The sequence below is a fragment of the Annulohypoxylon truncatum genome, assembly GCF_022578515.1.
Source record: "Annulohypoxylon truncatum strain CBS 140777 unplaced genomic scaffold F4807scaffold_26, whole genome shotgun sequence".
NCBI lineage: Eukaryota > Fungi > Ascomycota > Sordariomycetes > Xylariales > Hypoxylaceae > Annulohypoxylon > Annulohypoxylon truncatum.
In genome coordinates, this window is record NW_025953812.1 from 236124 (window position 1) to 250153 (window position 14030).

General features: G+C 46.0%; 4 protein-coding genes and 1 non-coding gene across 5 annotated transcripts; 2 read left to right on the top strand and 3 right to left on the bottom strand.

The window, feature by feature from the left end:
* Positions 1 to 268: 268 nt before the first annotated feature.
* On the top strand, positions 269 to 342 carry F4807DRAFT_t106. The gene has a single exon. It is a non-coding gene; the product is annotated as a tRNA-Val (tRNA).
* Positions 343 to 765: 423 nt separating this feature from the next.
* F4807DRAFT_173084 (putative cellobiose dehydrogenase) lies at positions 766 to 3044 on the bottom strand. Its single transcript, XM_047993488.1, has 2 exons — positions 2566 to 3044; positions 766 to 2512 (listed from the first exon to the last, which is right to left on the bottom strand). Exons 1-2 carry the CDS (start codon positions 2858 to 2860, stop codon positions 1095 to 1097), a joined length of 1713 nt encoding a protein of 570 aa, XP_047852162.1. The 5' UTR covers positions 2861 to 3044; the 3' UTR covers positions 766 to 1094.
* Positions 3045 to 8607: 5563 nt separating this feature from the next.
* Positions 8608 to 9054, bottom strand: F4807DRAFT_462449 (uncharacterized protein; the record flags this gene model as incomplete). The annotated part of the gene is made up of 1 exon (XM_048001824.1): positions 8608 to 9054. The coding sequence occupies one exon, from the start codon at positions 9052 to 9054 to the stop codon at positions 8608 to 8610; it is 447 nt and encodes a 148-aa protein (XP_047852163.1).
* A 1595-nt stretch (positions 9055 to 10649) lies between these two features.
* Positions 10650 to 11484, bottom strand: F4807DRAFT_462450 (uncharacterized protein; the record flags this gene model as incomplete). The annotated part of the gene is made up of 2 exons (XM_048001825.1): positions 10650 to 10965; positions 11012 to 11484. 2 exons carry the CDS (start codon positions 11482 to 11484, stop codon positions 10650 to 10652), a joined length of 789 nt encoding a protein of 262 aa, XP_047852164.1.
* A 439-nt stretch (positions 11485 to 11923) lies between these two features.
* On the top strand, positions 11924 to 13043 carry F4807DRAFT_469155 (actin cortical patch SUR7/pH-response regulator pali; the record flags this gene model as incomplete). Its single annotated transcript, XM_048002679.1, has 2 exons — positions 11924 to 12437; positions 12547 to 13043. The coding sequence occupies 2 exons, from the start codon at positions 11924 to 11926 to the stop codon at positions 13002 to 13004; spliced, it is 972 nt and encodes a 323-aa protein (XP_047852165.1). The 3' UTR covers positions 13005 to 13043.
* Between the last annotated feature and the right edge of the window lie 987 nt (positions 13044 to 14030).

The following is a 14030-nucleotide window of genomic DNA, read 5'->3' on the forward strand; positions in this document are numbered from 1 at the left end:
TATTGATCTAACATGTTGACCAGGTTTTGAAATGAGAGCTTGAGCGACCGTGTCGGTAGAAACGTATACTAGGTAGGTAGAGTGAATGTGTGGAAGAGTGGTTTGATAGCAGGTAGGTATCAGCATTTTGGTGAAAGGGATATGATCCACCTCTAGCTTAATCTCCACAACCCCTATTTAAGCCGGAGACCAGATTTTTCCTAAGCGGTCATATCGTATTTTAACTTGGCTGCTACCATCGAATGGGGCAATCGCTCTTGGTTCATATGGTTTCGTGGTGTAGTTGGTTATCACGTCAGTCTAACACACTGAAGGTCTCCAGTTCGAACCTGGACGAAATCAGCATGTTTATTTTTTGCTTTTTACCTATGTTGGTTTTCTTTCCTCTGGCTACCTATGCCTTTATCATTTTAACCTATATTTACTATTTGTTTTGAGCAGTAACGAAATCAGATAGCAGTTTTCTGCCATGCTTGCATTGCGTATCAAATGGGTACTCGCTAGAATTGACCTACAGATCGTATGAGCACTTGGCGAAGGTAGGCTCAGGCTCATCGAGTAAGGCCCTCATCATTTGAGTTGGTAACATAGGTACGTATGATGAAAATTTTACTTGCAGTGGGGATGGTATACTACATATGCGAATAAGTTGGGTACATATCATGCAAAGCTTGGAGGGTCTAGCCCCATAACATCCCTAGCTCCACTACCAAGGCCGATGATTTTAGCTTGATCCCTCAACCAGTTGAGACTACAAGACTCGAATACAGTTTACCTTGTTTAGTGGACCAGCCCCGATATATAAGCCTCATCCAATAGCAACTCTTGAATTGGAGATGGAATGGGTATCCCTCCCTCCATAACCCCATTTCGGCTGCACGGGGTTTTGTGAATCATCGTGGTAAGCTTGACTTCACATTCGATGATGCTGGTAAAGGTGATGAAGGAAGTTCAGACTGAGAGCGAACTTGCTTGCAAACTTGAGTTTGACACTCATATTATCATTAGGATATTATTATTATTTTTCCAAGTGGTATAAGATCAACGCCGTCTAGAACAAGTCAAACTTCAAGCTACATATTCACATTATATCATTACCAAGTTGCCAGCATTCGTTCCGCGCCCTTCTCCCCCGCGACCATCACACCGAACTGAGGGTTCACGGTTAAAGGCGAGAGGATAGAAGCATCAATGACATGAATGTTCTCGGTGCCAATGACCTTCGTGTCGGCATCAACACACTTCCCTATTCTGCACGAGCTAGACCAATGTTGGACTGAGCCGACAGCATATGTGGAGTACGTCGTGATGTACTTTCGGATTTCTTCCACCGTTGAATTCTGAGGAATGTTGAGCGGCGTAAGACCTTCAGCTGCTGGAGCGTCAGGTGACGAAGGCGGCAAGGCTTGGAAGATAGAGTGGATGAACGTCGCGATGGTCAACCCATCACGGGGATCACTGTAATAGACGTCGGAGCTCGGGCCTGGCGTGAAATTCCCGTCGTTGGAGAGGATGACACTTCCCGCGGAGCCAAGGCCGGAGGTACCATAGATATTAAGTGTAATGGTATTGTTCTTCGTAAATTCCCCGAACCCCGACGAATCAATTGTGCCTTGGAGACCAGTCTTAGTGCCGTCAGGGTTGGGCAGGTAAGCCCAGAAAGCCGAGGTTTGAGATGCGAATGCGTACGGGCCACTACGAGAAGATAGATAGAGATCTCTATCCGCAGGGATGGGATCATTGTAGTTGTGGACGTATGAGTGGATTGTCGGTCCAGAGAGCTCAATGAACGTGTTCGGGTTATCGAAGAGACCTTCGCCAACCGACGGGTTGAAGACCCAGCTTGTGGCGTTGAATGGCATCACTCCAGCTGCGGACATGTTGAAAAGTGTGTCAAGAGGGCCAATACCGGAATGCATTAGAAGACCCGGGGTAGCGATGGCACCGGCGCTTAGGACAACTCGACCGTTCTTAGAAAGCGAAACTTCTAACTCCGAGCCGTCAACCGCGACAGTCACACCAGAAGCCACGCCGCCAACATGGTTGACATGTTTCACATGAGCACCCGTCTGCAGGTGGAAATTATCTCTCTTCAGGGCGTCTTGTAAGTAGGTCCTTGTCGGGCCGCCTCGCTGTCCACCGATGTAATTGTAGACAGGCCGCCCGAATACCCTATCCTTATTATCTGGAGTCTCGTTGAACGACACCTCGGTGAAATTGGCACTGTCAACAAGCCAATTCTTGGCTGCCTCATAACCACTTTGCATGTAGAACTTGCCGTCTTCCGAGTAACTAGTTACGGAAGCCTGCATGTCTAGGAGACGTTGTGTAGCATTTTGGACGTCAACACTCTTCCACCCCTCCGGATGCCAGTCGTCCCAATCAGAAGCTGGAGGTTGAAAGTAAAGGCCAGCATTGATTGCACTGTTTCCACCGATAGTACAGGCCTGGAAAGAATTCGTAACACCTGGCGGGCATAATATGTTTGTACCCCCATTGAAGATGCTTTTATCTGCCGAAGATATTAGTCCAATGTACTCTAGAAATGTACAGGTAAGTACTCACACAAACCAGGTACATCAACTCGGCTCAAGTCCGTTCCGTCAAGCCATGCGGGCTTCTCGGTGCCCCCCGTGATTCCGTACGAAGAGCCACCGAGTTCTAATAGAAGAGTCTTCTTCCCAGCTTCACTCAACCGGTCTGCTACAATGATTCCAGCAGTTCCGGCACCGACGACAATCGCATCCCACTCTTGTATGGACCAGTGGGTCGAGTTCTGTCGCCTTACCGGCCGGGGCGCGCCAAGCGCAGTCTGGCTCAGAAAGCTGGCGATCGATGTCAAAGTCAGTAAAGACTTCATGTTGACGTCCTTCGGCTTCGGCTTAGGGAATGACGTGAAGGAAAGAGAGAGGACGCGGTGCTTGACAATGCCATGATATATTTGCCAAATGCGTCAACACAAAGGAACGCATACTGCCATCATAGCCTATTAGCTCCTTGTCGACAAATTCAGCCCGCCAGTAAGGATACAGTGGATCAAAGCCATTATCGTGTCTCGGCACCTGGATCCTTGTTCACCATGACCCGTCATTTGGTAATAGCCGCACTTATGGAGCCGTAACTGAGCAGGGGATCCTATTAAAAGATCTCGTACGGCTCGTATTAATCTTAATGACTAAGTGGCTTGCCTCATGCAGACGTGGGTAGCTGGACGGTGCGCCAAATGAGCTAAACCGCCAAAGCCTCAAAACTCTTAATCATAATGTATAAACACTGTATGAACACTGTATTTTTTCGTTGTAGCCCTTGTATCGTTAGGGGGCTTAGCGCTGCTGGCTCTATAATTATAAGGAGTTATAGCATGTAAGTAGGTATTTATAATTATTTGTCTAAGTAGTACCTACTAGTCTAAAATAAGACAATGTATGTAAAAATGAAGCTCTTTAATTGCTGAATCAATTGATATTGAACTGAAGTATAGAGATGGAGACCTCACTCTTTGAGTTTGGGGTTTTAGATTAGTCAGCACTCTAGCTTAGTATTTCTCCTTGAGCAGTTCACCTTAGGGAACTTGGAGGACACACGCTTACCACGCACGAATATTATACCTTCGTTTTAAGCCCTAGAGTTTGTTCTTTGATTTGATATACCTTGATCAGTGATATTCAGCCCTCTAGAACTAAAGAGAAGTGTATCTGGGCCCTTCTAGGGAGCTGCCAGTATCTCTCTTTTATAGAACCGCTGCGGTTCAGTTCAATATAATTTTGTTGCTGTATGATTTGTATAGGCTTAGCTATTGCTTAGCTACTGCTCAGCTAAACTTTCGTTGAACCTTCGTTCAGCCTTCGTTCAGCCCTTGTTCGCCCCTTGTTGAGCCCCATTTCAAATTAAAACTTATTATTCTATACCTTTATGATATTCAATCGAGAGCGCTTTTGAAGTTTTGTTAAATAATATAGATAATAAGCTATAAGTAGCATTGATGCTTTGGCGGTTTATTGAACTCTGTAATATCCGTGTCGATGTTAGGCCTTCCGATTTTTGATTGATTCGTTTACTGCACGTGATCAACCGTCTCTTCCAATCAGAGCATTTCATTCAAGACCCACTTTGTCACTCGACATGCCCCTTTATGTACCAGTTGTATAATCTTGAAGTTCACTCTTCTTAACAAATACTTCATGTCTTCGTTTTTAATTTCAAACATCATGCCTTTCCCCCATTTTTTTCTTTCCCTTCATTTATTTTTGCTTCGCCCGTCCGTATCCGATCCAATAGCAAAATTAGCGCATGCGTGCTCAAACGTGCAACGTTGCATGTATGCACCTGGGTAGGCATTCCCCTTCTATTCTTGAGGGATTCGTCAAGGCATACTATTTTGACGATTGTGAAGGTGACCGAGTCAAGAAACAGAGGTAAATACTTCCTTTACTAACAAGGAATCTGTACGGATACGTAACTAGAAATTAACTACCTAGATAGGTACTTTGGTATCTGTCAAATTTGTCCAGAACATTAAAACTCTACACAGCGTTCTCTACCTAATTTTTAATGTCTGGCTAAGAAGGTTTAGTCCAGGAGTTACGAAGAGAGGCCGCCTGAGCTAGGATGGCGATGGGATAGTTTCTAACAGTAGTTCCGTCGACCATTCTATCGGCAGGCTGCCACCAGTACGTGGACCAAGGTAGGCACGCATGGGCCGAAAAGGGGAAAGGAGGAACAAAGGAGATTACGTTAGGGGCCGCAGAGCTGTTTCTAGAATTACTTTCTCTCCGCCCATGCAGGTCTATGTCACGATGCAGACCTAAAGGAGAAAGAAATGACGATGTTGTTGCGCGAAGGATTCTAAACTACTCCCTACCAGGGATGCGGTACACATAGATGGAACCTTCTTTGTCTGCTTCTTGTCTAAGCGCCGGCTGCCAATGGGGCCATATGAGGCTATCGCTGTCTCCTGTAAGACCGATCTCCGAAATCCCCTATAGGAAAGCTTCTAACTGTCTAGGTGAGGCATCAATCCTGACTAAGGAACTAGTGTGCACTTTCTTGCTTTTGAAAAACGGCTTGACCGTTCATTCTGGTTGTGTCGTGCTTCATACTACACAATAGCACTTGCCACCAGCTACCCCCTGAACACCTTGCAATAGTTCGCATGATTGACACCATACGAAGTTGATAGTCTGGTATCAAATCAACGGGTATTTTCATGAGAAAAAAGATATACCTGTTCTAAATCCAATTACCAGTGTGTTAGCCATTTCCGAGAGGAAGCTAGTTGTGTCGGGAGACTCGCCTGCTGTAGGTAAATTTAATAGCATTGGGTTGTCTGGTTTAGAGGGGTTTGGATTGGCACCTCGGTCTTTAGGGGTTCAGAGCATCTCGCGTAAAAATGATGTGATTTCCCTACCTCATAGGTCTGCATTATGACAAATTGTAGGTAGGTTGCTATGAGTTGGATATTTTCAGCCGGTTACAACTTCTGCGTACTAATAAGTTGGTTAGTCGACGAATTTGGAGCGTAGGAGTTGCAACCCTCCGAATCATCATGTACGTGTGATGAGACGGACCAAGTAACAACGACGTTGTTGCGCAAGGAACTCTAAACTACCCCCTACGGGGAAATGCGGTGTACATACGTGTTCACTCTGTCTAAGGGCGAGCTGCCGACGGATCCTTTCTGGGGCCACCCGAGGCTATCGCGATCTCTTATGTGGCCGATCTCCAATCACCAGCTCCCACAGAGAGTGCTTCTGACAGTAGGCGATGTGAATAATGAAGAGCGTAGCTTCCATTTAAGTCCATGAAAGGCTTGTCGACAGATATAGAAATAGATCAGGTACATAATAGCGTATATAAAAGCGTATTTGATGACAAAATCCCGTCGCTTACCCCTATCCTATGGGCTAGGCACATGGTACGGTACATAACAAGACTATTTAGGCCATAGAATCGTATCTCCACTATGATATGATCTTTATGGGCCTTCTGGGGACCTTGAGGATTCCAACTAAGACGCCCCTGAGTGTAACCTGGGATGAAGGGTCTTTGAGACTGGATCTTCAGTTAGCATGAAGTTCGCTTTAGTAGGTATCTATTTATGATAGTCCATGAAGTAAATTGGACCGCTAGACATAAAGCGATAGCAAAGCGGGTGTTGTTCACGAAACTTTGTCGACGAACATGAGACCAGGCCCTTGGGTAATGGAAAACCCAATAATGATAGTCGTGCAAAACGGGATGGAGGATGGGGTGTGTTAAAAGTTTCGGCCTAAGGGCTGGGAAGGAAATCACATAAGATACCTTTCGAGAATAAAATTCAAGGAAAAGACGTCAAATACCAGAATTTGAGACTACGAAATTCTAGATCCAGGGTCCAACGCACGATAAATGCGAATCTCAGCAACCTCTCCCTCCTTTCCCTCATTAGCCGTACCCAACAAATTAAATTCTTCCTTGCGTTTTTCAAAGGCCATATCTATTATGTTGATGAGATTTTCAAGGAGCTCGCTCTGATGATCAACCCATCGGTTGTGTTGATAATTTCGCATTCGCAACAGAGCCATTTTCGCAATCAAATCAACGGCATATCTTCTGTGTAGATAGTTCAGTGCCTCTTGAAGCTCGGATATTTTCTTTCGCAGGTACTCGTTTTCGTCTTTTAGTTGCTGAATTTCCTCACGTAGGATGTCTGACTGTGGCGATCCGCCCTTTTGAGAATTGTCCAATTGTGGTAAATCCATTGAAAAGAGGCGTATATGGAAGGATCTAGCACGAAGACTGATTATTTAATACCTCAATAACTCCTAGGTAGACACAGAAAGATCGCAAGTTGTTCAAGTTGTAAAGGCCATGCTGGGGCCGATTCCTTATAGAATCTATCTTGATAAACAATACGAAGCTGGACTTTCCGAGTTTACTTTTATCATCCTAGGTCCTGTTCTGTGATGATTCCGAGCTGCGAGTGGATGGACGAGGGTGCGTTGTTACCATTGTTGTTGGGAGTTGCTACCTGAGGCAGAACCAGATTGCCGGGACCAATCAAAGCGCAAGTGTAGGCACGATAGCGGAATGTGATACAAAGCAAGGGATGGATAGTTCGTCATCTCTAGTGCTTACGAACGAACTCCCACGTGGTCTGCAACTAAAGTTGAAGTTTTTTGTTAGTTAGAAACCCTGCTTGTGACTCTCTGGTGACGTTGGTGGTCGCCCTCACCTTTCGAATCTATGTATTCAATGAGAACACTGAGCCGGCTACGAATTTCTTTGTTCACCATACTGACTTTGCACATACTTGAATATTACTACCTAGGTACCCAGTCACCAATCATTAATCAGTCCACTATCCTATAGCATTATGCATCTGGGTACTAGATAGGCGGCTTGTAGACTCGTGTCAAAGTTTGTCAGCCTGTCTTAGACTCAGCTTCATGTTTTTATAGCAATCCACCCCACTCAACCCAGCTGAGAGCTCCTTTGGGTCCTCTATCTACCTCACAGGTTGCGTATAAGGAAGTAAGACATAAACCCTTGCTGATACTAGCTTAAATCGGCAAGTCTCGTTGGATGTGAACCGTTTTGATATAGGGACTTTTGATAATATAACATCCCTGTTGTTAGTGACCAGACTTCAGGAATAGGAAAGTCCCTTGTCGGGGTTCTCTATAAGGAGCCTTAAGGTAAAACTTCTGAGGCAGTAAGAAGTAACATTCCCGGCTCTCAAAACTCTCCGAGCAATCGCCGTCAACATTGGCCGATCCGCATTTGCCCTTTGGGGGCTTAATGACACCTAACTTGAATAAACTGCTCGAGGCGGTAGCAACCAAGCAGAATTTCTGTTTAGGCTTATCTGACCTGGTATCGCTCACTCATGTTGGTTTGCCTCTTATGTGTGATCAGGTCTCCCCACCCGACCCACATTCTTTGAAAATCTGAGACGAACGCTTGCAGATGCCGATATCCTTGCTCATATATCTCCGTTGGTATCGAACAGCTACTACTTTGGGACGTATTCTATAATTAGGATCGAGCTGACTCTACAGCTAAGCCCCTCTCCACGAAGACGTTATTCAGCGAGTGTCTAGTAACGCTGTCTCGGAATGTTATGGTCTCTAGTAACGCTGTCTCGGAATGCTATGGACTCTGGTAAAGCTATTTATAGGTACCGTGATGTCTAGTAACGGGACTACAAGGTTTCCATGTTTTCTGGTAACATAGATTCCGCGATTCCACGGCTCTTGGTTCCTAGTAACCTAGTTTTTGGCTTTCATGCAGCATGCTGTGCCTAGTAATCGAAGTAGGAGAATCCATCGTGTCTAGTAACGCGACTTTAGATTGTTGTTGTTTCTAGTAACCTGGTGTAGCAACATCGCTATTTCTAGTAACGGCACTTCAAGTATTTGCTGTGCCTAGTAACGTGACATGATGGATTTTGCTTAAAGCCCGGGTGAAGCTAATTTGAACAGCAGTGTACTTGAGTTGGCCAAATAGATTTATATGTCCCTTAAAGACGATACGGTATCTATTATCTAGGGTAGGGCTGAACCAAAATCCAAATATGATGCACATGAAAAGCTAACGTGGCACATAAAATTAAGTGCTGGCGGATGTCTAATAGTCATCGCTAAAAAAGTCGAAAGCCAATATATCCAATTTCTCCTTTTTCCACTTTGATATCAACCCATCTCCATTCGCATAAGTTATTAGATGTTTCCTCGCCGGGAGCGAGCTTTGACTGAATATTTCCTCGTTTTCCGATAATTCGTTTCCATTTTGAGGACGATGATAAGGGGAAGAAACTGAAGAAGCCGAGTTTGTGGGTGATGATATGGGATGACGGGTCCGATACGGAAGAGTTTCAATAGGGTAACCCAACCTCTTCATGAGCTGTTCGTCGCCACAGGCCAACGTTTTGTCTTTGTCTGTCCACACCATGATGGCTCGGTTTTCCTTAATGGCGTTGAGTTCTTCGATTTTCGTCCTTAGAGTGTTCAGTCTCTCGTTGAACCTCCTATGGACCTTTTGAGCTTGGCTTCTCGTGCGTTTCCTGTATGCCATTGCTGGAAATAGATAGGTTTTATAGCTGTTCGAATGGGGACTGTTGTAAATAATTCCTAACTGATCATGGAGGCATGGTATATATATGAAAGGCGCGGTCCTTTCAAGATATATTTCTGGATAAAACGAGGACATCGTATGGTGGGTAGGGCTGGGGGCTGAGGCAGGGTTGGAAACCAACAGGATTCAGCAGGGCTTGGTTTGAGGTTACATGTAGACTACCTACCAAACAACCGGGACACACGCACCGTTCTATTAACGGATCGACGAAAGATCGACTTTTCGGGTTTGGCCACTATGATAACTTTGATCGTCCAAGTTCCGGTTTCCCAGGTGCGGTTCCGCGATCCGTGATTTAGTATCTATCTCTGAGATGCCGGGTCCTTGGGCTCGTGAAAGCAAGGTAGACAGGTAAGTTAAAGAAACATTTTTACCCTTAATTTATTCCTACGAAGATTTCTTTACGTGATTGCTTGTGAATGAAGTAAATAAAGAAAATGTCTCCTTGGGGCAATTCACTACGTCGTCCCCCGACTCCTTACCCCTTTTCTTTTGACCCGTCCTGGGCTGCAATTGAAAAGCTAAGACATGACCGCCATCCCCCTTACATCCAAAACACAAAAAGATCAAGGGGCTCTACTTGTACAACGAACTCGGTCTCTTATAGGCACATCACACCACACGATATTGACCGCCATGTCTCGTCTAGCCAAAAACGTCATGGGGTCATCTCTCAGTCACCCAAAGTGCTAAAGTCGAAGGTTGATCAAGGGTATAATAGCTCCTTTACTCGCCTAGCTGAGCGGCGAAGAAGTATCATTGATACTGCTCATTCCCCTGATGTTCGGCAGCAGATCCATGCCCACAATGAAAGAATTGCACAACGACCCAGTCCCGACTCCTGTCATACACGTCGCGACTTTCGGAAAAGAGTTCGCTTTCAGCTTCCGGATCAGAGAGAAAGACGGGGTTCTGACGCTGATATTGTGGGGCGGTTTGAGCGATTGCGGATGGATAATCCTCGACCAAGATCTATGAGGTGTGAGCTTTGCGGACGGTTACTGAATTGTCGAAAGTGTGGACCCGTCGCACCTGTATAAGTCACATACCTACCTAGTATCTACTTAGATATCTAACAGAGGGTATCAAATCAATGAGATTGAAGGGTGGAGCGTGAAATATAATTCTGGCAGATAGGGTCAAATTGACAGCACCGATAGTAAAAGATTGCTCATTAGGCTGTTGGGGACGAGCAAAAAGTCATGTTGCAGTATGAATCTAGGTATCTAGCTAAAATCAATTCAAACAGGATGCCGCAATTTCTCTTTATGGCCGCGGCATAGGGATATTATCATGTATAGTTCATCATCTTGCGACGTACCTCTGTGTATGAAGGTACATGCACAGTAGCATTCTTCTAGGTTGCCTGTCACGATCAAATAGAAGTACTTCATATTTTCAAAGTAGGAGTAATAGAGTAGGTAATTGACGCTGTGAAAAACTGATAAAGCGGGAGACTAAAGGCTCAAGTACATCAATATATGAAGTGGGTTGGGAATTGCGATTGAAGAAACTACCCATTTATCCCCCTTTCTCTACCTGCGTTGAATACTGGAGGACTGTTTAGGATTTGAGAAGCAGGCTGTGCCGACGCAGCAGGTAATTTCTCCGCTCTGACACTCGCCCCAGCTATTGGCCCCATCGTCGTGAGGGAATGTGTAAGCTGCCCCTTGACATGGAGCAAAGAATGTTGTCGCGATGGTTGCGTTCAGGTTTGGCCGAAGGGGATTGGCACAAGCGCCGCCGTTGTCGTCGTTAGTGGGACAGACGTTCATATCCCACAGGTCAAGGCTACACCCGGTTACGACAATGTTGGAGCAGGCACAAGTGATAGCGTTGCTGAAGCCGTTTCTGGAATCCTATTAGAAGTATATTTGCAAGAAGACCAACAACTTACACATAAGATACGTCGATATCAGCCACTGCTGTGTCATACCCATCCGGAACCACAAAAGACGCTTCGATCAAAGAGCTATCTGTTGCTGGGGCAGGCTTGGATCCATTTACTGGAGCTTCGTAAATGGCGATGTTGCCCGCCCAACCAGTTGGAACGACTAAGGCTGCTGCTCCTCCACTAGAAATGGTGCCAGGTCCATTATCACCCCAGATCGGGCTTGGACCACCGACATTAGAAGCATGAGAAGTGCTGATCGGCCCTCCTTGGTTGTTGATGATAGCGATCGTTAGACTTTCTGGGGCCTGGTTGATACGTCGCTTCAACACGGCTTCATTAGTTTGCCTAGGGGTTTTGTTGGACGTAGGATGGATATCGACGACCTCCCAGTCGGGAGTGGGTTTCGTAATTATGAATGCGGCACCTGCCGTAGCTGTGAAGGCCCAAACCGCGAAAGTGGTGATTTGAAACAACATGCTTTTATATCGAACAGAATAGGTATCCGGAAGGGAATACCTAGGTAGAGATAATTGTTCATTTGATAACACGATTCCCGCTACACCCGATGTATGGCCTGGGAAATAGCGCAGGTCCATAATCTTTTATTTCCCTACGTCAAAAGGAGAGACTTGCCGGAATACCGAAGAAAGGGTCCCCAGAGCCGAATGTCCAGGGACATGAGGCCCCCCGTCGCCGTTATTCCGGGGCGCACATTTTTGGGGATTGGGGGCTATAAGTCAGGGTCTCAGGACTCGTCATCCTTATAAATCCTATGCAAGTTTTCCTGTTCAAGCTCTTGGCAATGGTTGATCGTTCCGCTTCCCTCGATACCCCTCTGTTGTTTCAATTTTGTGATTCTCTCGGTGTATCTCAGTCAGTCGCATAGCTTCCTTCGCAGTTGAACCGAGCTTGAGGATGGCTATCCACGAAATACGAACCCAAGTGCAAATAATAAACACGACATTTCAACGGATTTCAGCGCAACAGATTCGTGCCATAATCGGCATCATCATCGCATTTATAACACTCGTACTGACTGTGCTGGCCCTCACTGCTGGCAGCAAACCCGGCTTTATGGAAGATTACCACATTCTCCTATTCAACACCTCAACACTAGGCCAGAACCTTATCCCGACACCAACCAATGTGAAGAGTGGTCGTTCACCCACAGTATGTGGGACTTTTGGGGGGGCCCTGGGCAATCTGTGCTCAAGCGCAACTGCGGCGGTTGAATCAGCTATTAGCTCTGGTATCACAGAGGTCTCGGGTATCCAAGATAATATCGCCGGCAAGCTCGTGAAGGATATTGGGATCCAACAGTGGTATTCTGTCCACGTTATGGATGTCTGCCAAGGCTCCTTCATCCCAAACTCAACAGCTCCTGGCTCTGAATATAACGTGACAAACTGTACACAGCCTCTGAAAACTTGTAAGTACCTATATATTTCCCTTGTATCCCTGATGTGTACCTGTGCAGGTCATGTGCTGAAGATCAACCGCTCTCTTCAACATAACCGCACTCCTCGATCACCAGTTAGATGTCGGCCCTTTACATCTGAATTTGGCCAAGCTTGGCATAACGACGGACCTACAGAATGAGTTAGACAAGATACCAGGGCCGTTCCAAGCCTTGGGTGGATTGTACATTTTAGCGGTTACCTTTTCAGCTCTGTCCCTTATTCTGTGCGCTGGGTGGCTTTACCAACCCAGCATTGGCATGTCTTGGGCGAACGTTGTCATTGCCTTGCTGGCGGCCTTCGTTCTCTTTGTCGGTAATATCGTCGCAACAGCAAGCGGAAAGGAGGCAGCCAAGATAAACAATCTTGGTGAACACATCGGGATATCCGTGTCTACCGGGCAAAAGTTCGCTGCCCTGACGTGGGTTTCCTTCGTACTAGCGGTAGTGATGGCCATTTATTGGGGTTATCAGACGCGACAAGTCATGAAGATTAGGAAACTGAACCAAGCGAAGAAAGTGGTTGACATTCGCCTCTGATTACAGTCCGAAGAACCGTCAGTACGGGTATTCTGAGGCTATTGTGGTTGTCCTGGATGAATTTTGGCACTATGTAGTCTGGACTACCGTGCTTTTGCGGGAGTGAATATCGCAGGTGTATCAGTGGCTTTTCTTTTTTTTTTTTTTCCCACGGCATCATTCTCCTATCTGCCATTGCACGTAGGTAGCTGGCCTATATACTTGCCATTGTTACTACTTCAGAGAATCTATTGTTTGAGTTGGTTGCCAACCTAATGCCTCCTTTCTATTTCAAGGCACAACTGCTAGGTCTAATTGAATGCGATTGTCTTTCAAACTCTGCAGTTCCCAAGGCGCCTCAGCGCATCTAAAGCAAAGGAGGTTTATGCTGTCGGTGCAAAGATACAGTTTACGGAGACGATTCGATTGTCTTATGGAGCTAGACCCCTCATAAATTGAAGAGAATAATTTTTTCGAGGCGTGCGCTACTAGTTCATGTCCATGAGACAAATCAAGACTAGGAGGTACCTAGTTTCCTAAGATATCATGTTCCTAAAACCAAGCGCAATACCTATGTATATTGGCGCCCAAATAGCCACCATATCTCTCGCAATTGGATGAAGATTTCAAGTTTTCATTCTTCGGAGCCTAAACCGAACAGATGTGAATCGGTTCCAGCCCCTTAAAATGGGTATTCTTGGGGTGACAAACTCGAAAATGGGAGCGAACTGAATCGGTGCTAGAAGGGGAAAGCAGAGAAGACATGGGCATATCAGACCTGCTTGTGATACAACCCTACAAATGCATCACGGAACTGTGCTCAGGGATCCGACTTCGCCTCTCACGCCAGCTAATGAAGGGAGTATGGCAAGACAGATGACGTTCCCGCCTGGTGTCATCCGCACTAACTGAGTAGAACATACAAGGTTTCCACCAGCTTCTCAGGCAACTCACGGATCACGCCTGAAGATACCCTTTACAGCGTTGCAGTCGTGGAAGGTCGTAGGGACTCTTGCCTTTTCAGGAGTAGGCAGAGGCTTGTAGACG

What these genes read in the sequence shown, in the direction of transcription:
- F4807DRAFT_173084 (XM_047993488.1), bottom strand. Translation starts at nt 2,860, where the DNA reads ATGAAGTCTTTACTGACTTTGACATCGATCGCCAGCTTTCTGAGCCAG. An exon ending in AGTTGATGTACCTGGTTTGT is followed by an intron (nt 2,513 to 2,565) that starts GTGAGTACTTAC and finishes TATCTTCGGCAG; the next exon opens with ATAAAAGCATCTTCAATGGG.